This window comes from Poecilia reticulata, chromosome 22, assembly GCF_904066995.2.
Source record: "Poecilia reticulata chromosome 22, P_reticulata-male-v2, whole genome shotgun sequence".
Classification (NCBI taxonomy): domain Eukaryota; kingdom Metazoa; phylum Chordata; class Actinopteri; order Cyprinodontiformes; family Poeciliidae; genus Poecilia; species Poecilia reticulata.
In genome coordinates this window covers 5,629,057-5,655,327 of record NC_088851.1, presented here as the reverse complement: position 1 = coordinate 5,655,327, position 26,271 = coordinate 5,629,057, and the positions used below count along the sequence as shown (strand labels likewise).

Below are 26,271 nucleotides of genomic sequence, written 5' to 3'. Positions count from 1 at the left end.
CAAATCAGACGATCGTTGGACGTCTGGCTGAGAAACAAATAAAAAAAGTGACTGCAGCAAACAAAAATTTCTTGTTCAACTCCTACCACACTCTTAAATATGGCCGAGGGGATTACACAGTAACAGCGCACTCAGTCCTGTCGTAAACCTGAGCTTACGGCAACTTAATATAAAGAAAAAGAAAAAAAACGTAACTTCAGGTCGCTCGATGTAACACATCACAACTGCACACTTATAAAAACATCTCAAACCATGCCGCATTACAGTGAATCTGAGTGATAATTCTAGATTTTTTTGTTTAAGTTGCAAAAAAAAAAAAAAAGAAAAAAAAAAGTGTAACAGATCCCTCATACCTGGGCATCGCTGGAGTTTCTTCATCAATAATTAAGAAAAAGAGTTGCGTGTTTCTTTTTCTCGCTTTGGTCAGTGACAGTCGAACAAAAGGACAGGCAGGAGTGTTTCTAAAAATGTATTTTAAAAACAACACAACCCGCCCTTCCTTTTCGCGGCAGAACCCCGGGGTGGGATTCCAACGCCGAACACAAAGGTTGGAGTTGTCAAAGCGCTCGTCGGACTCCGAGGGAGCGCGGTCAGGTGTAGAAGGTCCCGAGAACAAATACCCCGCCCAATATGGGAGGTTAAATGAGGGAGGGGTTAAGATGAGAGGGGAAGAGAGGAAGAGGGGGGCTAATGGTGAAAATACGCTCCCACCACCGGCTCCTTACGGCTCCGCTGCAGCCTCTTCCTCAGCGTGTTTCTGCATGTGCAGCGTCACCATCTGCCAGGAGAAAAACGTGATCAAATGCTAAGATGGTCGCTCAGAGCTAATTTTGTTGAATCACAAGGCGCCAATCAATGTCGAAAAAAGAAATCAGAGCTGAAACGATTAATCGGGATTAATTGATTTTTTAAATGATCGTCAATTTAGTAATCGCTAACTGGAGTAAACTGACTCAAAAAAAATTATTCAGAGCCATAATTAAGCCAAAATATATAGACATTTACAATAAATCACCTTTCGATGTAAATAGCCAAAACTCCTTAAGTGACCTACCCTGGTTCAAATCCAATAGAGAAATGCTACTGTATCTCATTTTAGGCTATCAAATTAATATATTTCTTTTAAAAAAGGAATTTAATTATTTATTTGCATCTTTTAATGTTTTTTCTGATTTTTATTAAAAAAAACTTAACGGGTTAAACAAAAAAAATCTGTAGAATGCACCAATATATTGATCTGATTAATCAATTAATCGATAGAATAATCAATTACTAAAATAACTATTAGTTTCAGCCTTACAAGTAAGGCAACAGTTTTCTTGTAAGGATGAAAACTGTGAAAACCTTTAGACTAGAAACAATGAAACCTCAGTTATGGACCAGGTAAGGATGTTACAGTCTTAACTCTGTGCATTAGTTGCTGAGATGATTCTAGATCTAAGAATCAATCAATTAACTGCTTCGAGATCTAAGGTTAGAAAGTGTAAAGAAGAGGTGCATCCTTAAAAAGTCTTACATTAATGTATCTAAAATTAAGGCTTTAAAATATCTTAAATTCACACAAAAATGAATTTGGCCTTAAATACGTTAATCTCGCATATGCAATTTTATACAATTTTTTATTTTTTTTGCAAGACTTATCTGTCAGGCAAAAGTTTGAGTTTTAAATGCAATTCTAGCAAGAACTTAAAGGTGTCAGAAACCTGCTGACGGTTTCTCTACCTGCTTGGAGCTGCTGCGAACACTGAAAAACTCTTCACAGTTTTTCCAGCGGCACTTGAATGTCTGGAAGTTGGCGCTGGTGTGGTTGTTGATCAGGTGCTGCTGGAGATGCTTCATCATCCCGAACACCAGTGGGCAGCCGTGCCACTGTCAACACAGCAGTCATTCACTGCACGCCAACCAATTATAAGCTCTAACTACTCACAGGATGATCAATAAGCTCAGAGAGGAAAATGAAATATGTTTCTACAGGATCTTCTAAAAGCGTCACTGAGATGTCGCCGTATCTTACCCAGCAACGGTGGTTCTGCGTCAGGTTCAGCTTCACGGCCTCCGTGCTGCCGTCGTAACATCCTGTGTAGATCTGAAACAAACACAGAGATCAAGATGTACATAAAACAACAGCGACTCCAGTGCATTTCAAAGGGATTTAACATGACAGACCAACACGAGCTCGCCTGTTGGTCTGTCATGTTAAATCCCTGCTATATAATCTGCAACTCAAATAAATAAGTGTCTATGATGAACAAAGCTAATAATTATTAGGCCACTTAAGAGAATTGAAATTTCATTCTATAATACACAATAAAAGTAATATGTATGGTCAAAACACAGAAAAATGCTGAATGTCACACTACTAATCCCAGTTTACATGCACTATAGTCTAATGTGGGTTTTATTAGTACTTAATGTGTCTATCACGAATGTATGTGTTTTTAATATTGAGGCCTGTGTTTTTAACAAGTCTATCTTGTCTATCTACAGATGGATATCTATCTGTCTGTCTGTCTATCTTTCTATAGCAACCTGTCAAAAATCTGGTTGGATTCAATATTTCACGAAATAACTTTAATTTCCTCACATCGTTTTCAAAACGTTTCAACTGCATGCCACAATTTTTAGATTTTGATTTGAAAACAGTTTTGAAAATCATGAATCCCTTCCATTTAAAAGTCATGCAGTCATTTCTGTTCCTCTGTCACATAAAATCCCTAAAACAAACATTGAAGTCTTGGAAGATGAGACAAAATTTGAAGAATTTCAAGTGGTATGGATACATTTGCAAGAACATCCAAGATTAAAACGAGATACTTTTGTTCCAAATAAGGAATGTTTGTTTTCTCACCATGTTCTTATGGACGGCCATGCACAGCACCATGTCACTGTATCCACCATAGACCTGCAGCTGGTCCTGAGACTGTGGAGACAATCAGCGCTTCCTGTCAGCTCAATGTCAATTTGAAACAGAGGCAATTCCTTCGGTTCATCAGAGCAAATGTTTTAGGGCGCACACACCTGTAGGTCGTAAACTCTGACCACTTTGTCCAGGCAGGCTGTGACCATCACTTTCCCAAGAACGGTCACCACGGTAACAGCATGGCTGTGACCCTTAAATGAGCGCACAAGCTCCCCTGTCTTTTTTACACAGGGAATAAAAATCAAATATTTAAACTAGTTAATGGTCCTTGTCAAAATGACTTAAGAGCCATGACATGAACTCACATGGATGTTGTGAGCATACACAGAGTGATCGCTGGATCCACTAATCACCAGGTCATTCACCACCTGAAAGGGGAGACAAGATGGAGGAGGCTGTTAACCGCTTAGTCGAGCAGCATACTTGTGTTTTTTAACCTCTTTTGTGGTGGGGTTTCTCCCCGTTGCAGACCCGACCCCACCTTCATGCAGAGAACGCTCTTGGTGTGGCCCTTCAGCGTGCGCAGCAGCAGCCCGTCGTGGGCCGCTCTCACGCTGATCGTGTTGTCGTAGGAGCCGACCAGCAGGATCCTCCGGGCCCCCTCCTGCGACGAGGCCAGACAGCTCACGGCGCGCGGCCCGTGGCACTCGAACACGTCCATCTGCTTGTTTGTCTAAACAATGAGCAGCGAGACATGAACCCGGTCAACTGGAGCTGGCAGAGAGGCGCGCCGTTTTCGATCAGTTTCACACACAGACGAGCTTCGGCGGGATGAAAATGCAATCGAGTGTTGAGAGGGAAAACTTGAATGTCTTTTGTGTGACCAGGGGGGAAGAAAAAGTGGTGCATAGTTGTAGGGCTGGAATGATTAATTGTGTTTATTGTGATTAATCAAATTAATTGCGAGTAACTGCATTAATCGTAATTAGTTGGATAAATTGTGATTAATCAATTATTGAAATACTCGTCAACTAAGTAATTGATTAATCGTAGATTTCTTGAGTATACAGACTCAGGAAAGGCCACTTGTCGAAGAGAAAACTCTTATATAAACTCTTATATTTGGTTATAATTAAACCAAAACCATGGAAAAAAATATTTAAGTTTTGCATTTAAGATAAAAACACCTTTGTCTGTAAATATGTTTTAGCCAAAACTCCTCAATGACAAAGTTTTAGCTTCACCCGGTTCGCCGGATTTACTGCTATTACATTCTTACAATGTTTATTTTCTTATTTAATATGGAATTGAATTGTTTAATTACATTTTTATGTACTTCTAATGTTGTACAAAAATAGTGTAAGTGGTTAAATGAAAACTCTGAAGAATGTACCAATTTTTTAATTAATCATCAGAATAATTGAGAGTAATTGATTACTAAAATAATTGTTAGTTGCAACTTTACATAACTGTGAAGTCGTGACTTTAATTTTCCTTATTTTTTTCACTAGAAAAAAAATCTGAAATATTAGCATTAGATGGAAGCAGATCAGAACCAATAGAGAGATTCAAGGATACATGTGACACTTTATCTTCCTCACCTTAAGGTTAAAGGTCACCACGGTACCGTTTGCCAGACCGGCGTATAAAGTTTTCCACCGGCTGTGAAGGCAGAAGACTCGGTCGGACAAAGCGAACTGTTGCTCAAATTCTCGCGTCTGTAGAAAACATGAGGGAAACATCAGCGTCTGACCGCGGCTCCAAACAAGAAAGTCAGATGAGAACAGATTTCAACCTTGAGGCTGTAGCAGCGGATGGTCTGGTCACTGGAGCCGGAGTAGAGGCGATGGTGCAGGGATGGAGCCGCGGACACCAGCAGGCAGGTCACTTTGGAGCTGTGACCCTCAAACACACCGACGCATTTATGGCTCTGCAACAACAAAACTGCATTTAACTCCAGAAAGAGATGATGGGAAGCGAATCGGTGAACGGTCACCCACCACCAGGTCGAAGGCCTGGACGGTCCGGTCTCCAGAGCACGTGTACAGCAGCCCGTTGTGGATCTGGAGGGCGTTCACCGCCTCCTTGTGGCCGCAGAACGTTCCTTCAGTCGGGACCTCGTCCTTCCCATGGTCAGAGAACGCGTCTAAAAATACAGATACGATGCAGAAATGCATACATGATACAGGAAGAGGGAGGATCTTATTTCACCACTTTGCCTTTTCATACCTTTGCAATTTTGGTTGCTTCATGACAAACTTAAGTTAAAAAAATTGAGACGTCGACTTTTTTAATGGTTGTTTATAAGTTTGTATCACTGGGGGTAATTTTTAAAAATTTTATTTAAAATTAAATAAAATAATTTTAATTTATTAATTATTTAGTTTTTATTTTCCATGATGTAGAGGTATGCGATACTGCATATGCTGGTGTCAACTCGATACAGCACCACCATCTCTTGCTACTTTAGTACTGGATCCAATATTGGCATTATCAATATTTTGGATCGATAGGCCTTCTGCACTATGACATGCTCATAGACTAAAGACAATAGGTTACACAACACCAACTTCCCTTCATGGGGAGAACAAAAGAAATGTCAACAGGGTGTAATAAGATTTTTTTTTATTATGTTCAAATAAATCTAATAATTGTTGAGATTTGAGCATTTTAATAAAAATAACTAACCATAAATCATACAAATGCTAAAGTGCAAAGAAAATGTGACTTATTTAAGGTAATAATTGAGCAAAACAATCCAGTAAACAGCTGGACAAGCTGTAACCTAACTCGGTTTCTCAAACAGTAGATGAAAATGAAGCAACATATAACTTTATAGCTCGGATGAAATTACATTAGCTGAATTCATTTCCGATAAATAAACGTCTCAAAATGCTGAAAATGTGTGATAACGTACCTGATGAGGTCCTGGGCAACGTGATGGGAAAAGGCAGAACACTGTGGAGACAAAAGCTTCTCATATCAGACTCACTGCTGAGAGGAAACAATCACCTGGTCCGCAGCTTATGATTCCATACACTTTTTAAAACGTCATTTTTACAATTTCAAGCATTTCTTGTCATTTCTACAAGTATTTATTTTACTAAACTTTTTTTTGTACTTTTCTAATAAAAAAAAACTAAAGTTAATATATGTACAAAAGAAGAAAGTATAACTTGCATAATTACGACTGTTCGTTCCTACAATAAATATTTTTGTGGCAACATTGATTCTGAGCTGATTATAGCTTGGTGATGATGGGAAATTCATCTCTATGAAAAACTATTAAGAGCCAGGATGCTTGCTGTCTGCTTGAAAACATTTCATGTTTTTATTTACATTACATCTTTACAGCTCAAATTAAAATGTGAAACTGAGTGGAATAAAACCAGCTTTGTTCCCGTTGACATAAATTTCCAAAATTCGATATAGCATAGGCTTTAATATTGTTTTTTTTTTTTTCTTAACCTTGACCTAATTACAACACAAAATTTACTATTGTGTTTTTTATTTTATTTTATTGTTTTTATGTTTGTGTAATGGCACGTTTTTAATCATAATTTTATATTTGTGTGTTTTTGCATGGCAAAAAAACTGACTCACTTCAGTGTAGCCAGATATACCTAATGGTATGAATAAAGTTGATTGATTGATTGATTGATTGATTGATGACCAACAAGACCAAATCTGACTCGGCGAACTGTTCTGACTCTTCTGCTGCTTTGTGAGTCGTAGATGTTCAGCCTTTGAGATAAAACTCTGGAAAAATGTAAATAAATGGATGTTTTCCAGAATGACCCACCTCTCAGAGGATTTGCACAGGTCCATGTCACTGGTGGAGGAAACCTCGTTGCACGCCAGGCTGCGTGGCTCAGATTGACATTGGTCTGGGAGCAGAGGTGGAGGGGGCGGAGCTTGGATGAACGCGTCCTTCTGAGGCTGCTGATCCGCTGCGGCGGCCTCAAAGTTCTCTGCAGGAGAATTCCACTCCGCCTTTTCGGTTTTCACGGCCAAACACGGCACACCAAGCGTTTTCCTGCTCCCCTCGTCTGTCGGCAGGCTGGAGGTGCTGACCTGGGAGCCGCCGCTCGGCCTCCTGCGCTGCTGCAGCCACCGCGGCCGGGACGCCTCTTCGTCCATCTCCGTGTCGCTGCTCTGGAGCTTCTCCGCTCCCTGAGCCTTGTTCAGCACCTTCCTCTTCTTCAGCTTCCTCACGCGCTTTCCGTTCCTCAGCTCGGACGGAGAGGCCGGCAGGTTAAACGTTGCCGCGGGCTGTGCTGACTGGACGTCGGCGCCGTCAGGGAGCTTCGCCGAGGTTTTCCACGGAGCATCCGAAGGCCTTTCGGACTTTTCAATCTGTGCTGGTAACTTCCCTTTGCCGTCTGGAGGTTCAAGGTTTCTGTCAGGAGAAAACCGCGAGCTGCAGGCGGCACCTGCAGAGATCCACATGTAAACTGATTAGATTTCATTAAAATAATCATCTAGCCTCTGATCGCTAATCGGTCTTACCCAACGGGTTTGTGTTGTCCGGGGTGGTGCTGTGAGCGCAGTTGGTGATTGCGCTGTGATCAGGGTCCAGATCGGAGCTGACGCAGACCGGAGACTGGGGCTCCTCTTTGATGACGACGGACAAAGGAAGGCCGGAGGAAGGAGGGGAGGTGCACTCTGCGGCCCGATGCGGACTGGAAACGGCCATGGCTGGAGCCGGGGGACATTTGGCACAGGAGGACGACTCAAGCGGCTCCGCTCCAAAAGAATCCAAGTGTTTTTTTTTCGGGTTGGCCTCAGGCGCCTCCTCAATAGTACCTAAAAAGACACAATAGAAAGTCAATCCATCGTTTCCCACACATGCTGTGCTTTGAGGAAGCATCCCAGGTTTCACCAACTCAAATTTAAGGCTTTTTAAGATTATTAAAACAGAAATGTAAGGCCTATATCTCCACAAAAATGTTCAAACGTCGTCCAGCCCACTGGCAATAAATTTCTACTCACTCATGACAGACGCAAAAAAGCTAGCTAGCAAAAACATGTTAGCAGTCGGCTACCATCTTAAGTCACATGCAGTGAAGATGTTTGAGTTGCTGACTACAGCTAGCAGCTGTAGCATAGCAGAGAGAAAAAGGGAAGTTGTGAGCGGCGCATGTACATAAGCATGATTGACAGCACTAAGACCATCCTCTTGGTTCTAATTGGTTGTTTCTGATTGATCTGAGTATTTATGCTGACGGCAGTAGGACCACAGAGATTAACTCAATTTTTTTCAGATTACTTGTCTCGTATGACACTGTCAGGATATTGCGACAGTTTTAACAAATATGTAAAAAAGAAAAAATATATATTTTTCATGAAAGTTATCTACTGAAGCTTTAAAACAGCCTCACCTGTAAACTGTCTGCTGTGTTCGTTAGACTAATTCATTCTGTTTGTTCACTGATGTACTCTTAAACTTCTGAGGGCCTTTACACAGAGGCATACTTTTTTTAACGTAATTATTAATTTACTAATTAAATCACTTCTGTACTGGACTTCATAAACAATGTAACACAGCAAAACAGAAAAAAGTTAAAGTGATACAAATACTTTTGCCACAGCCTGTGATGCCTGTTCAGGTCACTTTCAAAATACTATAAACAAATAATTCAAATTTTCAATAGTGTAATTATAATAACGTTATTATTAATTGTATTTTTTTATTTTTTACCTTGCATGCCTTTAAGCAAGTCTATCCGTTTGTTTCTCAGTGAGCTCATCTCCACAGTAATCTGAAGGGGAAGACGACACACAGCCAAGTTAGGGATGTACAAACTCACAACTACGCATTACTAATATACTAAACAACTTAAAACGTTGAACTATAACAAATATAAAAAAACCCACCATGAGCCAAACAGAAGAACTGAATGTTACTTTCATTACCTGCTGTTTGACCACCATGAGTCGCTGCACCTCCAGGAAGGCCGCCTCCAGCGCCGCGCGGGCCTGGATCAGGTTGGTGTCCACATTCTGCAAGGACTGACTCAGCTCCTCCTCCCGCAGAGACACTGCAAGCAGCTGGTCGATCTGCAGGCGCTCTGCACCAAACACAGACAGCACCTCGGTGTTGGTCACACTGTGGTGTGTGTGGAAGAGTTTGATGATGGAAGATGAAGACAAACCTCTTTTTGATTTGACTTTTCTTCTCTTACTGTCGTGGTCCAAACAAGACAACCCTGTGCCGGTGGAGTCCTGAACGAGACGGGGGTGGGGGGAGAAATGGTGAGACGTGTTGTGTCTGGAGGTGGGAAAATGCAACATTAAGGAAGACAGAGGCTGCTACACAAACCCACCCCTGCCGCACGCCGCCGCTTCCCCGTCCTGTCGCACTGCTCTGCTCCGGAGCTGCTGTCCCCCAGCGTCAAATAAAATTGCTGGAGAACCTTCGCCGTTACGCAGTGCAGATTGTCCTTCTGGTTCTTCGCTTCCTCTTCCGGCTGACGCTCCTGCTTTTCTGAAGCGGAAGGAAGTGTGGAGCCCGACTCATCCTCCTCCACCGCCTCCTCTGATTTCAAGGGTCCGAACACTGACGAATGAGGCGCCGCATGTGCGAGGCTGCTTTCTGACAAGGAGCGTTTGCGAGATTTGCTCTCGGAGGTGATTTCCATCAACGACTCCCACTGGAAGCCCTCAATGAGGGGCAGACCGTCCTCCTCCTGGCTTTGGGACTCCTGCTCATTTGGCACCATCTCAATCCCAAACCTATTGAAGCACAAACTAAACATGTTAATTTACTTTTTTTTTTTAAATAACCGAAAACTTAAATTCTGAGAAGCGGCGTTCACCTTGGCATGCCTTTCCCCTTGTCCTGCTTCTTTCGGACCTCCTGATAGACCTGCTCCCAGTTCACGGAGCGGCGTGCGCTCGCCGAGTTGATGAGCTGTCTCACGGTCGGCTTGAGGCCAGAATCCTTTTCCGTGTCGCTTCGCTTCGACTCGCTGAGGTTTCGCACGCGCCTGGCGATGTTCAGGTTTGGCTCGTGACCGGCTGCTTTGCTCTTGGAGCTCATGTGCTTGGTGAGGTCCCGCTTCAGGACGGGGGGGAGGTCGAGTTTGGACAAAGTGGTTGCGTCCGACCCTGAGCCGGCGTGCGCCTCACCGGTTCTGCCGGCGTCGCTCTCCAAGCTCTGCCCGGCCTCGGAAACCTGCATGGCCTCGGTCTGGACCGCCGTGGGGCTTTGCGTCTCCGCTCCGTTCCTGTTCTCCTCGTCCCTTTTGGCTGTACAAGCAGACTCTATTCCCTCTGTGGTAGAGGTGCTCACATGAAGGGACTGGACAAACGTGCCATCTTCTGCAGAAGCCGACGGAGCTTTTTCTTGCCTTAACCCAACGGGCGATGTCGCGTTACCAGAACTTTCACTCGCACTTCTCTCTTTTAAAGGTTCCCCCTGATTGTGTTGCTCCCCAAGGTGGTGTGTCCTCTCCAAAGAGCCTTTTCTTTCAAAACCAATCTGCCTGACTGAGCGAAACGATTCCGGAAGGCACTGCTCCTGCCTCGACGTGAGGTACCCAAAAGGCACCTTGGTCCCACTTTGCTTCCCGCCTGGTTTTGACTGGCTGGAGGCCTTGCTGAGTTGAGCGTCACCTTTAGCCCCAGAAACTGAGGAACTCTTCTGATCTACTTGCAGTGATGGTTTATTTGCCTTCTCGCTAGAAAAACCAGACCCACCGTTTTGGTCGCCGTCTCTCTGAGAACCTTTAGAGCCACCACAGCTTCCGTCACCGACATGGTGGGTTTGGATTTTGGGTTTTATCGGATGCCTCCCGTCCTCTTCTACGTTTTGCAGACTTGAGTCCACTGGTGCGCGCTCACATTGGGGCTGTTTCTGAGGCTTCAAAGCCACTTGGTGTTTCTCTGACGTGATTTGGTGGGGCTCTACGTGCGATCCGGACGCAACGGGGTACGGTGACCAGCGGCAGCTTTTGTCCAGCTTTGGGTTACTGCCGAGTGTTTTAGAGTTTTTACCGTGGTAGTCTGAGTCGGCCAGTGATGCCTCTCCATTTTGGAGCCTGGCATCTTGTTGAGCATTTCTGACATTTCCTTTGCCTTCAAAGCGCGTAAAACTCTGGCCTAAATGATTTGTTGCGTTGGTATATACAGGATTACACCCCATGAAACTGTGGGGCCTAGCATTTGGGGCGTACCTGGCAATGTTGTTGTGACCGTAGAGTCCATTACTGCTGCCTCCATTGCTGAGCCAAGGCAGTCGACCTTGCTGACCACCGTTGCCCCACGTCCTGTTGCTATGCACCCTGTTGTTGGAAAACTCTACAGTTGCCCATTTCTGTAAACGGGGGGGTTCCTGAGCGTGCCACGTGGCGCTCCTCCCCTGTTGGTTTTGATGCCAGTATCCCTCCTGCTCTCTGCTGCCATCGTAATAGCCGCTCCTGTGCCAAGACCTGTGGTGACCGGGTCCACCAAAGCCCTGCGGAGGAGCCTGCCACATGCGCTCCATGCGGTAACGTTCCTTAAGTTGGTTTAGCCTCTGCTGAAACTCTTCCTTTCTCTTCCGTTCTTCTTCTTCTTTCGCCAGCCTAGCAGCTGCGGCCTCCTTCTCTTTTCTAAAAAAAACAAACAAAAAAAAAACTTAGAAACGAACAAATTCTTGAATTGAACTGTGAATGGTGACCATTGGAAACACAAAAATCAATATATAGATTTTTTTTTTTTTGCTCGGTAAATTCGCTACACAAACAGTTCAATGATATCAATACTTTTCCACGGCATAGAGATGTTGAATTTGTTATTTTTATTCTAATTATTATTGGTCATATCAGCTACATTTTTACATTATCCTAATAGCTCCAGTTGGACATTTCTCAAATTCTTCAAGCAAGACAGAGATCAAGATAACGTGTAAAAATAGCACTAGAGCAGAGCGACTTTTATCTAAACTTTAGGCTGGGGGAAGCTTTTTACCATCAAAGTTAATTTTTTTTTATATTCCAGACCATCAAAAGACTGAAAATGTGGTGTGTATTAATATGTCCAGAAGGCATTAGGTTGGAGCCCGGATCTGTTTGAACTCTGTATTTGCGGTCGTGCCTTTTCTTTTTTAGCCTGCAGGCCTGACATCTGACTCCGGCCACGGCTCAGTGTGAAGCTGTGGCTAAAACAGGCCTGGAGGCGCCGCGCAGCAGAATATGACTATACATGGCATATGTTGATAATCTACAGCTTGTTGACTCACGTCTGTTTACATCTTAGTTACATCTTACAAACTTTGAAAAACAGAGTTTGTGTTTATAAGTCACTGCGTCTGGGGTGTTTTAAAAAAAAACTAATCAGTTTAAAGTGGTTTTTACCTTAATTAATGCTGTTTTGCTAACACATGTGTAACATATTAGCTAACATTTATTTTAAGCAGTGAGTCTAATTTTACCGTAGGTCGGACAGTCGGCTCACCTGATCTGCTCTTTTCTCTTTTCGATCAGGTCCACCAGAGTCTGGTCGAAGTATTCCTCGTCGTGGTCGTTTCCGGCCCGCTGTTTGTCCGCCGCCTCCACGTTTTGTTTGTGCGTGGCGCTGGAGATGTGGCCGGCGTAATCGGTCAGGCTCACCACCTTCACCTTACACACTCTGCACTCGTGTCCGCAGTCCCTGGGGAGGGAAGGCGACAGAGGGGCTTCAATCGTTCCCGCGGGCATGGCTCTGATCCGGTCTGGTTACAGATTGCTTTTTCCACCTGAAAAGCCGGCAGCTGCACACCCTGGCTCTACTTTCTCCAACTTTGAAGCCTTAATAAACTCAGGAAAGGAGATTACTCGACAATCCTTTGTATAAATTATCCGATTCGTCTCTCGCAGATCAGGAGGTAGCTAACTTAGAATTTTCTATAGGTAGAGTCTTAATCATCCTGATCTTAGCGTTTCCCCTGTTCTCAGCAGGCCGTAGGTGGCGGAGCAGCCGGGCCGGACCGAGGCAGCGCGGTAGTCTAAGATGTTCGGGTCCGGCCGCGCGGCACAGCGCTGGGACGCGTGGGTGGAAGAGAGGCCGGCGCCCTCAGCTCAGTGCGCCTTCATGATGGTGTCCGCTGCGCTCTGGTGCTTCAAGGTAGGCACCGTCTCTATTTGACCTCTCTCCGCGCTCCGAATGCCAGAGCCCAGAGCCCCTCCCGGATGACGGCATGTGTTAGGTCTGGAGATCCCGACCACCAATCGCCATACGGAGCCTGTGAAACCGAAGCCCAGTGCAGCTGCTCACAGCCTCCGTTTTAAACCTCTCCCAGGGATGACATCCTGTAATGCTGAGGGACCAGTTGCTTTCTTGGCTCATTCTCAATTTCTCCTGCAAATCTGTGTCATGGGGTGCTTCCACTTTGAGGCGTCTCGTGCAGCTGGCACGCAGCACTGAGATCGAGTTACGCGTTTCTGACACAGTATTTCTGCTTTGGCTCACGGCTGCCCCATTTCAGCAACTTGACTGTAGGTGTGTCAGGTCATCAAAACACATCGACACATTTTAACAGTAACTATTAATGTATATCTTTATTCTGTGACGGCGTATTAATGTCATTGTAGATGGGGAAAAAAAAGAAAGTAAATTTTCACAAAAAAAACTTTTTTGATTTTGAGATTCATTTTGGAAATTTTCTTTAAAAAGAAAAACTTGGATATTTCTGACTTTGGAAAGTTGATATTTGCAAGAAAAAAACTCAGAAATGGTAAATTTTTGTCTCCATCTACAATGGCCCTAACATACGGAGCCCCCACAGGGGCAATAATGTACTGATCAGTTCATGTGCCATAACTGCATACTGTAAGCTATGGGGTAATAAAACATCTGACAGTTTTGATTGTGTCTCTTTTGTGTTGCTGGTCTGAATGGTTTAAAGGGTCGTTTCCATCTCAACCTTACACAAACAGACATAAACATGAATTAATAAATCAATTTTCAATCAGTTTTTTTGCACCAAAGAGTTAATAAACCTCTCCATTTAAACAGCCTCACTGAGGCTCTTTAAATGTGTATATATTTGAAATTTAAATTGACATTTGAGACTGTATGTAATATAGACCAGCAAATATTGCAGTAAGCGAGGAAACGCAAAAGAAACATTTTCCCCACGGCCTGTTTTGGGCTCCGTATCTATAAACCTGGCTTGACTCGGCGCTGACCGCGCACGTCATCTTTCACTCAAACTGGACGATTTGCAAGGTGGCATTTATATGGACCCACTTTAAGGAACATTTCGAGAGAATAGGTCACCGACGAACACATAAAGCATAAACGCCTCACCACTTGTTCAACTCACAGAGCAAAATGTCTAAAGCGTGACAATGGCCCTGCTCACACTACTCACACTACTCCTTACACCCCTCCAAGAAGTGTGTACTCAGTGCAAGTACACATCGGGGTTCAAGTAAGCAAGTTGCAAACGCAAAATTGGAGATTTGGTACAGTACGGGTTACGTCATGGACGTAACTGCGACATACAAAATGGCGGCACTTGGTCGCTCTTTTGGCATTTGTACCGCAAATGAAAGTACAACAAGAAGCAATCAATTTTAAAAATACAAAAGTGTGTCTGCTTTTCAAAGTCATTGTAGGATATATTTGGCTGCTTTGTTATGACTTGTTGAATACAGAGCAAGTTCAGTCACATTCACACACGTACAGCAGAAACAAGAATTACTTTAGTACTTTATGTTTGAAAAACGATTCTCCAGTAACACACACAGCTTGCTCGGTGCCATAATTCCGCCTTTTATTTCAAAATGTCACATTCAGCCATGAGTTGTGCACACACTCAAAAACCTGCAGCGGGAACTCACATTTGAAGGACCACAAGCGTGGAAGTGTGAGTTTTGGGGACGGGGCCCTCAGCAGCCTAAAAGCTCCACCTGAACACCCTTTGAATGCTTAACATCAACACTAAGCCTCAGCACCAGGCCACATTCTTTCGGTCATCTAAGCGGGAGTCACGAGATGGCCCTTGACTTCTGGCCTTCACGCCTGTTGTTCCGGACAGATTGTGTCTAAATATACACGCCGCGGCTCAAACAGCTGCCAGGGGCTACCGACATGTGCTCATCAGCACACGTGCAAACAGATTTCAAGAAAACTCCTTAAGACTGAACTTAAACCTGAAACGTTATCACAGTTTCGACAGGAAGTGAGCTCACCGGCCTTTAAGCTTCTCCAGCTCCCGGTGGTGCAGCATGCTCCTCATGTGTTCATCCATCTCCTGCACATGAAACAATGAAACGACATTCACTTAGAAATCTCAAGTTGTTTTTAAATCACTTACAATTTTTTTAAGTGAAGGTGTTAACTTGACTTTTATGTATTGAGTGAATACAAAAAAAAGAGTGCAGGTGCATAAAATTTTTTATTTTTTTTTTTACAAAAGATAAGCTTTCCATAATCTGTACACAAGAAGACACTCATAAATAAAAGGTCATGTGAGGGTCGTAGCACTGACACGGTCATGGAGTAAATCACACATCGGGGTTAATTACCTGCTTGGAAGCGCAGACGGTTTCACACAGGATGCACTGTCTGTGTCTCGTCATCTTGAACGCAGGTGGATTTCAGCTCATCACTGTCCAAAGGGAGAAACTGAGTCAAATTCAAGAAGCTTAAATAAAAGAGGTGAACTGATTGCAGTTTTCTGGCCGATCGCAGATCTTTAAAAAGGAGAGTTTAACTGGAAGATGATTTTTTTTTGTTTGTTTTTTTTTGTGACTGACACCGCTTAGTGTTATAAGGTAGAGGCGAAGAAATAAAATTTAAAGAATCGCAATTTCTTGTCCTAGGAATTCAGTTTAAAATGCTAAAAAAAAAAAAAACTTTTGTCTGCTTTTTGTTTTTTTCTGCAAAATTATATTTTGAATAATTCTTTTTTTATTATTTAAGATATTAAAACACTCACTATTTAATAATGTCATTTTAATAAAAAAAAAAAAAAACAGGCAGCCAAGCCAACCCAGTACTGGTGGTTTAAGTTACAGAATTTTACGCACAAACTTTGTTTTTATCCAAATAAAAATTGATTTTAAATAAATGTTTTGTTAACAGTCTTTTCCTCTCGTAACTGAAACATAGGGTGCGTTCACACTGCAGCCTGAAGTGATCCAATTCCAATGTTTTTTTAAGTAATGCAACCTGTATCTACTCTTTTCATGGCAGTGTGAACAGCACAGGTAAAATTATTTTTTGAATGTGACCCATATCCGATACGTATCCGATTAAAATGCGACCTAACGTTCAGGTCGCATTCATCCGAACTGAACGTCACTGATTCTCAACAAATCTCACTATTCTACGTCCTGATACACGCAAGTGGTAAGAAAAACAACAACCATGACGGACTATATGAGGATTAAGTTGTTAATATGCTGCTCCGGCTGGACAACAACTTCAAATATGTAAGCTAAGCTCCACCGTTAGCCTCCATGTTTACTTCCTCAAACACTGAGCTCTTCTTCTTTTTATGGCGGTTGGCAGAACACTGAGAACGCTGACGCTATTGCGCCCTCTAGTGCGCATGCGGGACACTTTCAGGTCGTTTGCCCGTTTACACTCCAGAACGCATACAGGTCGCATTTACTGGCAGTGTGAACCGCCCCGGCAAAAAAATCGGAATTGCCAAAAAATTGGAATTGGCTCACTTCAGGCTGCAGTGAACGCACCCATAATCTCTAGATCGTTTTTGAATCAAAAATCGTTTCAGAATCGAATCGTTCCCCTGAAAATCAGAATCTAATCGCTAGACGCTGAAAGTCTCACATCTCTATTAAAAAGGTGACAAAACACTTCCAGTGTTCCGATTTTATTTTATTACACTGAACAATCCCCCTGAAACAATACAAACTTCTGAAACAATACGAACTTGCTTTAGCTGCACATGAAGTGTGCAGCTAAAGCCAAACTATGAGCCAAACTAGAGCCAAACTACGAGATTAATTAAAACAAACCAAAAAAAAAAAACAGAAATTTGTTCTTTTAGCCTTTTGTCACATTTTCAAACTTTTCTCTGACAGGACTGAGGCTGATTTTTAGACCTTTGTCGAAGCAGATAAGATTAGTTTTACATATCAGTGGATTGCTGATCTCTTAAAATTAAGGAAATCTGGACCAATAAATCAATCACTGCTAATTAATAACATATCATATAATATAAAGCAAAGTGACCATATTAGCTGCGAACTGTGCGCTTTTACAGAGTTGCTCCACAGCATCTGATGTTTTCCTGCAAGCTGAGACCTCAGATTCTTCAAATGGGTCGGGTAAGACAACACCAATCTATTTAATGCATCATCATCATCATCAGTGCCACAATCCAAATAGAAGCAGAGTTCAGCCCGAGCCCCGGTTTCATTCCAGGGTGCTGATAGAACAACTTTGTTGCCAGATGGCAAAGAGAGTCACGTCTGGACTCGTCTGCCACTTCCAAATGGGGCGAGGATTTAAAACCAGCCTGGAGTTAAAGGTGACACCAAACATCAGCTTTCAAACCACAAGCCTAAACTTTAGTGAGTTCAACTGCGATAGTTTTGAAATCTGTCCGCCTGAGAAGATATAACTAGATGTAACTTTGTCACATCTCACCTTTCAATTAAAAACAAATTATAATAATTGAAACTCATAATTAGGTACCTAAATAAAATAAATAATGCATTTATAATCAAAGCAAAGCATAATGGAAACTAAAAATCTTCAAAAAAATTTTTTATAAATAAAACATAAGTAGTAGCCATACACTTGTTATTCTCTTGGTTTACCAAAAGTAACCGTTTCAAAACTGCAACAGCGACCCATCATAGTAACTATACGTTTTAAAGTCATTTTAATGAGATTTTCAGAGAACGTGTCAAAGTTCCCAGGCTTCATAAAACACAGTGACAAAGCCATAAAGCAAAGAATAGCTGCTGTGACTGACTAATTTATCAGCTAATATCAGCTTGTTACACTCTTGAGTTTAAATCAAAAAAGGCCAGAACCGCAAAGAAACATAACATTTAGCACAACTCTTGAAAACTTTCTAAATTGGTGGGGACTTATTTTTTACGTTTGCAAAAAGCCTAAGTAACAAAATAAAACAAATGTAAAAACACAAAACAAAAAACGTATCTGTTAAAATTGTAATATGGGGGATTTTTTATATTAGGATAAATGTTGCACGTGCTGTTTTAAATAAAAACAAATATTGTGAAATCATTTAGTCTGGCTTCCAGAAGAATAACATATCATTGAATTAAAATGTCTCTACTTTTTTTGCATTTAGCAATACTCTAAAAAGCAAGACTCTAAAAAGTTAAAACATAAACTGCGTAATACAATTTAATTAGCATGTCTTAAATATCACTACAGCACAAAAACAAGCAGCTAACAACAAAGAGAGGAGATAGCTAACTAACAGTTAGTTGCAGCAACCAACACAGTTATATTACATTAGCCTTACAACATTTAATGTATTCATTTAGGAAATGTAATCAGTGCTTGAGTAAACCATTTATCTGACTGTTATTACCTTTGTTTCCAAAAGAAATTGACTGATTTGGGTAGAGGGTCGCAGTGTATGAACTAGCTAGCAAAGCTATTTAGCTTAGCTTCTAAGAATGTGAAAAGGACCCGGGAAATTTCTAAAATACACTCCACTGCTCCAGGTGTAGCTAATTATAAATTGTGTATATGCCTGCAACATGTAAAGGGAATCATACTCAGCAGAGCAGTAAGTTTAAAAAGTTCCTTTCTGAGCTAAAGCTCAAGCTAGCAAGCTGGAAACAGCTTGTTTTACCAGCCCCACCAGTTTCACAACTGCTCCACCTAGATACCTTATTATATTGTCGTGATAAGAATGTAGCTACATAAACTTTTTATGTCCGCAGTAAGTAATGAAATATTGCTGTCGTTTACCTTTATAAGCTCCAAATCTGTGCAATAGAGTTTACTGCAGAAGCTAACAACATCCTCCTTCGAATCCGCTCTCGTAGTGAACCACATCTCGTGATGCGTTCAAGAGCACAGTCTGTGTAGGAGCAACGAACACCGTCAAAAATTACGACATTCCCCCAAAACAAACTAGTAGGTCATCACTTACTTTGCTACAGTTTATTTTATGTGCATTTTTGTTAAGCTGCCAACTACGTTTGCGCATAATACAGCCTTTTAAATTAAATTTTTTGCCACATATTTAAATAAACATTGATATAACAGTGTTAAATCACATTTGGAGACAGTATTTTGGGCATAAAATTACATTTATTTTCATTAAATGGAACTATATGAATACTAGCTAACAAATTCATAATTTAAGTCAACTCTAACAATGACCACAATGATACTTTTTTATCAACACAAAAAGTGGAAAAAGAAAACAAAAAATAAATGAAAATGGAACATTTTTACAAAAAAATGTATACACTAAAAACAAACACTAAGTTCATTTTTTGATAATCCCTTTTGAGAAAATCTAGGAAATGTTTCAGACATTTTTATTTGTTAAACAAAGTACATAAAAGAGAATCACTACACTACTCCCTTCTCGAGTTATCTAGCATCAACAACTGTTTCTCAGTTTCACAAAAAAAAAAAACATACAAAAAAACATTTAAAGAATCTAATTTCTCAGCAACATTACCGAGTATGTGCAAAGTTGTGTTCCTCAGGAATGTTTAGAAATGCAACAAAATATTTCACTTTTATGAAGAAAATACAGCCACAGGTGAATTTGTGAATCTAAAATGCTAAAACGTAGCCAGCTCTGTGTGTACAAAATTTACATTCCAATCCTTACTCTATAATTATCAAAAATATATGTAAATAACAGCGTTAAAAAAAACAGCATGTGTGATAAAAACATCATTCACTTGAACGTTTCTCTCCATGCCAGCATGTGCGAGCAGTTTTCCTGCGTTGCGTTTTAGCTTATTGAGTTTAACTCCCTTGCTTTGTGCTTCAGGTGCCTCTTGCGCATCTTAATAATCCATTTTACGGTGAGCTTGGCAAAATTTGCAGCCTTGAAGAGAGCCATGAAGACGACGCAGAGGATGCCGATGGAGCTCCAGGGATTTGCAGTCACTATCTGCACAGACAGAAGCACAGCTGACTTGAACACTGACAGACTCACGTGTGCAGGCTATTCTAGCGAGGGTGACAATATCTCTGGGGAAACTTACCAGCCTGATTTCTTGAATGTAAGGATCTCGCCACTCGAAGACAACAAAGAAGAGCTGAACCGTCTGCTCTGATTCAGACCTCTTGTCGTTGAATTTCACCACTCCCGACTAGAAGAAGAACGAACAGAAATCATGAAAGCGGAGCCTCTGATAAAGACGTCTTCGTGTGCGCAAGCCGGTAATACCTCTTGCCGAAACTCCACCGCTTCGCTGCGTCTGCCGGACGTTTTCACGAGAGACATTTTGACCCAGGTTCTGAATCCTCCAGAGAAGGTCCACATGGAGTAATTCCGCTCGCAGTCCCTCATGAACTCTGACTTGTTCGCGCTTGAGGTGCCGGGAAAGAGAGGAGACATGAGCTGCCGGATTCAGACTGGTTCAAGTTCAGACGCCTTGAAAAAGTGTTTATAGCCCTTCAATGCTTTCACGTTTCATTGCAACTACAAACTTTACTGTGTTTCATTGTCTGGACTTTGAAGAACCTAAAATTCAAACGGTATGAATACTTTTCAAGGCTGTGCAGCTGTTTGAACACACATTTCAGAAGATAAAGGTGAACTCCCAACGACCTAGAGGTTTAACTTTTAAGTCAATTTTTTTTATCTGACGCAATCACTTCCCTGCGATATCCAGCTGACATTTTACTATCCCTGCCTGTTCTTTTACAGAGGTACAAACATTTCGACGCCAATACAGTGATGAGGGACAGTTTGTGAAACACACTGTTCAGCCAAAGGTTTACTTTGTGGCGATAAAACGTGCAAGAATTAAACCAGTCGGATCTTGTTTCAGAGGCGTTTCTATTTTTCTACCTAACGTATAAACGCTTAATCTACCTGATTGAAGAAAGAGCTGATTGCTTTAAGTTCAACATTATCTACAATACAATGAACAGACGGCCTGAAAACGTGACAAAGGTACACAGAGGCAGCATCGGCAAAGACTCGATTGTCCGTGGCGGTTATCTCCCACGGCAAACAAAGCAGGATCAATACTTTAGAGTTCGAGTTTACCTTTCAATCAAGTCACTGAACTTCGCAAAGAGCATGTATGAAATGGCACTGAAGTCCTCCTGGGTTTCATTCTGGCTGAACTGCATGAAGATTAGCTCTTTGTTTTTCACGTCCGACGGGCCGCGGACCACCACGGCCCGTTTCTGTGACACAGCAGGAGAGAGAGACGATGTATGACTGTAAATCAACGGCTACGGTTCACATAAAAAAAAGTCAAACCACTAAAGCTACAGTATTGTGTGTTTTCATAGCACAGTCAATTGTGCTACCTACAGTTTTTATAAAAATGCTGCATATGTCAAATATGACTTAAAAGAAATTTGATTAAAGCCTTGAAATAGGGCCTCCGTCTCTTTAAGAACCTGCTGTTCTTTCTGAAACTCCGCCCTCAGGAAGTCATCACCACATGGCTCCTCTATTAACCCTGCAACAATGTTTTTACCAGCACTTCTCTGAGCTCAGCAGATATGAAATTCCACCAGGTATTAGCTAATTGGTGCTGACTAGTTTGAAGGAGCTCAGTGGGGGAGGTGGAAGCTCAGAAGAGTGAAAACTGTAGTTCAGAGGAGGAGACTTGTCTTCAAAGGCGGGGCTAGGTCCACCCAGGCGTTTTGAGCAGCTGAATGGTTGCCACTGGAGATTAAAGGATTTATCAAACATGCGTCAAAGAATCAAAACAACCCTCCATGTATGTTTCTGATGAGGGAACATTATAACATGACGTAAATCTAATTCTGCCCCTCTAAAAGATTTTCCACATTTTTTCCTATTAAAGCCACAAACTTCAGAGTATTTTGGGGGGGATTTTATTTGACAGCCCCTTGAAGAAAGCGTTGCATTATCATCAAACATTTGAAAATTCATGTTAAAAGTTCCAAGGGGTATGAACACTTTTTCGGGTCACTAATGTTCAACTGAATCAATGTGTTCACACCGTACCTGTTTGCGCTCTGTGAACGGCCCAAAGAAAGTGACCTCTGTGATCTCACAGTCCCCTTCCTGAGGCGTCCCAGGGTCCACTAGAGGTGGGATGTTGTCATGGTAATGATGTTTGCAGCTCAGCAGCTGAGCATCGTTAGGAAACAGTGCGATACCTGCTCAGAGGCAGAAACAAAAATACTTACATTTTTTATAGTTCAGACACTCTGACAGGATACATACTACAGCAGCTTTAGAGTGACTTACCTGATTTCATTTGATCTTTTACTTTGTGTTTGAATTAGTTTTATCTTTTTTTTTTTCTTGTTTTGGATCAGTTGCCTGGCATTGTGCGTTTCAGTGCTGATGGTATGTAAAGTGACGCGATACAATAAAAATGTGTTATATCCATGTTTAACACCTTCGCTTGCTCCTTATTATTTACACCGACTTGATTGCCGGTGGTGCTAAAACGTAGGTGTGAAGTAAAGCCTTAAAGTGCCAAATACTCTCCGTCTCTACTATGTAAACAAGCCTCACAAACTGTTCGTTTTACCTCGACAAGATTTACCCAAAGACAAACACTTTCTCCACAGGAGGAAACATAATTAGCAGCCTGGATAATGGTTGCTTAAGTTATTTTATGTGAGAAATCAACATGAAGCTGAGTATAATTAAGCATAATCATGTCAGTGTAATTTGTTGCATGTCTCCATACATGAATGTCTTACTCATTGTCGTCGACACAAAATAGCTCAAGCTCAGACAGTTTGTAAATCAATCTGTGAACAGCTTCTATCAAATCTCGTCACAGACTCTTCATCAAACTCTGACCTGAACTTTGAATGGGCCACTCTAATCACTCTAATCACCTTTACATTGTGTGACCCAAGCAGTTCCTTTGTATCTCTAGCGTTAGCGTTTTGCATTTGGATTGGTCTTTTTCGGCTTTCTTCAAGGCTCACATTGTACTCAGCTTCATCCCTGTTCCGCTCCACTGGAATCGGCTTCCCTATCCCTTTAGGCGTGGCGCAGCTGCCACTGTGTTTCACCATGCAGAATCCTTCGGGATGTTTCACATGTCAGACAGAAAGTTTCATTTTTATCTCATTAAGCCTTCAGCCACATGTTTTTGTCCATTACATGACTTAAGGAAACCTAAAAAGAAGAGGAATTCTGATGGCTTTCCTTTTGCCAGCCTCCCAGATTTGGGGAGTGAATGACAAATATTTATTCTACCCAGTAGAGACACCCGCAGAAAATGTTTTTTATAGGGGTGCCCAGACCAGGTCAGTAGAAATTTTAATCAATCAATTTATTTTGTATTTATTTATCTTTTGGATTTTGCATGTATGTCTTCATTGAAGAGGATGACTCTGTATGCCTTCCAGTGACATGAACATGATTTTCTGGAGAGACAAATTTGGCGGCCCAACATTTTTCAAACGGGCCACGGCCCCCTGTGATCCTCCCTTGGCAGCACCACTGATTCTATCACCACTTTGTCCCAGTACTCCAAAGTTACCACGGCTCTCCTAATAAATCTGACAATTCAGATTTCATATTTGGGTCATGGATTGACAGATGGTGAATGATATGTTGAATGACATGTTCAACTTTGTTATTTTACTTGCAACTTCATCACCGCTTTATACCTCATATGTATGGTGTTTTCTTTGGTCTTAATGATTCTGTACGTTTATTTAGTTTTCTTTTTCTGCATTTGTAAGTTGTGCTGCTTTGTGTTGGTCTATCATTAAAGTTTGTGGTACAACATGCATTGTGCTGTGTTCATACAAACCAGGAGGGGAGAAGGAATCCACTTCCTTGTAGCTGACCGACATGACAGGCTGACTGAGTTTGTTCAGAAAGTCGGAGATGGTCTGGTAGGCCAGGAAAATCGCCACAGCAGTCAGCACCAGGTAGATGAAGATGAGCAGCACGGTGAAGACGTTCTTCACGCAGGTTTTGCTGAATCTCCGCGGTGGACTTTTCCCTCGCATTTCATCCTCTGAAGTAGAATAAGGAAGGGTTAAAAACATGAGGGCAAACAGGAAGTGATGCTTTGAGACGAACTGCATCAGAAGGAATATACTCCATCATGCTAGGCGTCCCTACTTTCCTAACGGAAACAGATTAAACCGAGGAACAGCCGCTTGCCTTGTCTGACGTTGCCGTTGGACTCCGCAGGCACCGTCTCCTCGTCGACATCGTCGAAAGAGTCTTGAGATTGACCGTTGCCTTCGTCGCCTTCGAAATCTTCATCGTTTAACTATTTATTTAAAAGAAACAGAAAAGCGTCCTGATCTTGACGTAGCTTTAAATACGCAAAGAGTCATTAAAGAGTTTTTATGGATAACTATGAAGGCCCGTCTCTGGGTGAAACATCTTCAGCAAGTTCATGACTAACTCCTAATCGTATCTGTAGCTTTATTTTGCCAGCTTCTGCAGTCACCAGTCCAGACCTGTCATCTGATGAAATCAGCAGAGGTAAACAGAGGTGAATGACACAACAGTGATTAGGACTGCCACAGCACAAAAACATGCATGGGGCTAACCAGTATTAATTTTGATTTATTATCTTTAACCCATTCCTAATTTTTTTTTTCAGGCTAAACATTTAACCAAACAAGCTGGGGCAATGTTTAGTCAACTCAGTGTTGAATATGTTCATATATATGAACAAATTCATTAACATGTAGTTGGACTGTTTTGACACAGCATGTTTCACAATGTAATAAATGCAGCCATGATTGAGGACTTTTTTTTCTGTCACTTTGATAAAGTATTATTTTACCGTGACATTAACTTGTTGCCACAACTAAATAAGTACTTGATTTCTTTCAGAAGTTCAGAAGTTTCTTTTCAGAAGTTCAGAATTTTCTTTATATTGTAGTTTTATATTTTAGAAATATTTTAAATTATTTGTTTTGGTCTATATGTTGTTGTTTTTTATTCGTGTTATGGACGTAGAGACTGTCATTAAAGTTTGAATTTTATTGAATTGAAGTAGCACTATATATTTGGACAAACCTTATCAACTCCACTAGTTTATTACTCTGTTACAGCAGCTTTACTTATTCTCACACCGTTAATGAAGCTAGACTTAAAACTACAGCAGAAAACAACATTATAACTGTACATTTCATCGCAGCACCGAATGTTTTTGCCCTTTGAGTTTGAACAAAATCCGTCCAAAATGGCAACAGCTAAACAACGACCTGTTGCTTTGTAGCGTGGTACTACATGACTTATGAAGCAGCATGCCGTTTTCAGCTCCTGTCCTCGACAGCATAGTCACATGACGAGAAGAAAGTTGTTTATGAATTATTTGGACAAACGTGAAAGACACACAAAAAAATACAGTTATAATGTCACCTGTTGGTAGGAACTCCTGTTTCTCGTCCCGGGCATTCCTCCGCTCTTCTTTCCCTCTGCCTGGAACTGTCGTAAAATCCTTGAAGCTGTTTCTAATTGTTCACAGAGCTGTCTTCAGGTAACGCATGCATGTTCAAGGAAATGTCATTGCCCAACCCTGGCGCGCGCTCCAGTTCACCGGCGTCTACTCCAACCCAGACCCCCAACTCATTCAGCTCCTCTCCCCACCCCCAACTCAAGTGGCCTTGGTGACGATAATAGTGATAACCAGGCACCTCTACAGGCTGCGATACACTTTAAAGGTTGCTGTTTCCTTGACGTGCTTTTCTTGTTTCCTCCATCCTTTCCTTAGTCTGATGGAACCTATCGCTGTGTTCACATGCTCACGGGAATGTTCAAAGTTCTTCTCTCTCTCTCTCTCTTTTTAAGTATTTTTTCCTGCATTAGAGGTCTTTATTAACAGTCACCAGACAGGAAGTGGGTAAAGACAGAGTCAGCAAATGCCTCACGGTCGGGAGTCGATCCCAGGACTGCAGCCTCTGTATCCCTGAAGTAAACTTTTTTACTCCAAAAGATACTTTTATTGTAAAAGCGTTAAACAGCAATATTGTGATCCCCCCACCCCAAAATTAAAACCACTTAATTTTTTTTATCACCATTTATCGCTCCAAAATTGATTTTTTTTTTCACCAAAGTGCTTTGTTCAGAAGTTTACATAACGAAATTCTTCTTCTTTGTGTCATTATTCTCCACGTTGTATCCTGAAAAAGTTGTACAGTTATCTTACTGCAGCAAAGTATAAATCCTTATCTGGGTATTTTTATGTGCAGATGTATTTCCTCATTCATTTATTTATTTGTCGTCAGTCTTCCACAAATACCAACCATTAAAATGTAAAATGATATCCAGAGAAATTAATTTGTCAAATGTATTATTTATGCAATAC

At 41.6% G+C, this 26,271-nt stretch overlaps 2 protein-coding genes and 1 long non-coding RNA gene across 3 annotated transcripts; 1 reads left to right on the top strand and 2 right to left on the bottom strand.

Annotated features, from left to right (window-relative positions):
• Positions 1–278: 278 nt before the first annotated feature.
• Positions 279–18,851, bottom strand: znf106a (zinc finger protein 106a). Its single transcript, XM_008398863.3, has 22 exons — positions 18,755–18,851; positions 15,355–15,437; positions 15,019–15,080; positions 12,299–12,493; positions 9,679–11,454; positions 9,187–9,595; positions 9,016–9,085; positions 8,777–8,931; positions 8,562–8,622; positions 7,370–7,666; positions 6,663–7,293; positions 5,778–5,818; positions 4,861–5,006; positions 4,656–4,790; positions 4,462–4,578; positions 3,402–3,593; positions 3,226–3,288; positions 3,019–3,138; positions 2,849–2,920; positions 2,015–2,086; positions 1,723–1,869; positions 279–778 (listed from the first exon to the last, which is right to left on the bottom strand). The coding sequence occupies exons 2-22, from the start codon at positions 15,406–15,408 to the stop codon at positions 722–724; spliced, it is 4,872 nt and encodes a 1,623-aa protein (XP_008397085.2). The 5' UTR covers positions 15,409–15,437; positions 18,755–18,851; the 3' UTR covers positions 279–721.
• On the top strand, positions 12,492–13,686 carry LOC145549958 (uncharacterized). Its single transcript, XR_014085757.1, has 2 exons — positions 12,492–12,707; positions 12,778–13,686. It is a non-coding gene; the product is annotated as an uncharacterized LOC145549958 (long non-coding RNA).
• Positions 18,852–18,934: 83 nt separating the features above from the next.
• On the bottom strand, positions 18,935–25,934 carry pacc1 (proton activated chloride channel 1). Its single transcript, XM_008398862.3, has 8 exons — positions 25,326–25,934; positions 24,108–24,219; positions 23,749–23,958; positions 21,969–22,123; positions 21,030–21,172; positions 20,202–20,343; positions 20,017–20,124; positions 18,935–19,922 (listed from the first exon to the last, which is right to left on the bottom strand). Exons 1-8 carry the CDS (start codon positions 25,359–25,361, stop codon positions 19,761–19,763), a joined length of 1,068 nt encoding a protein of 355 aa, XP_008397084.1. The 5' UTR covers positions 25,362–25,934; the 3' UTR covers positions 18,935–19,760.
• Between the last annotated feature and the right edge of the window lie 337 nt (positions 25,935–26,271).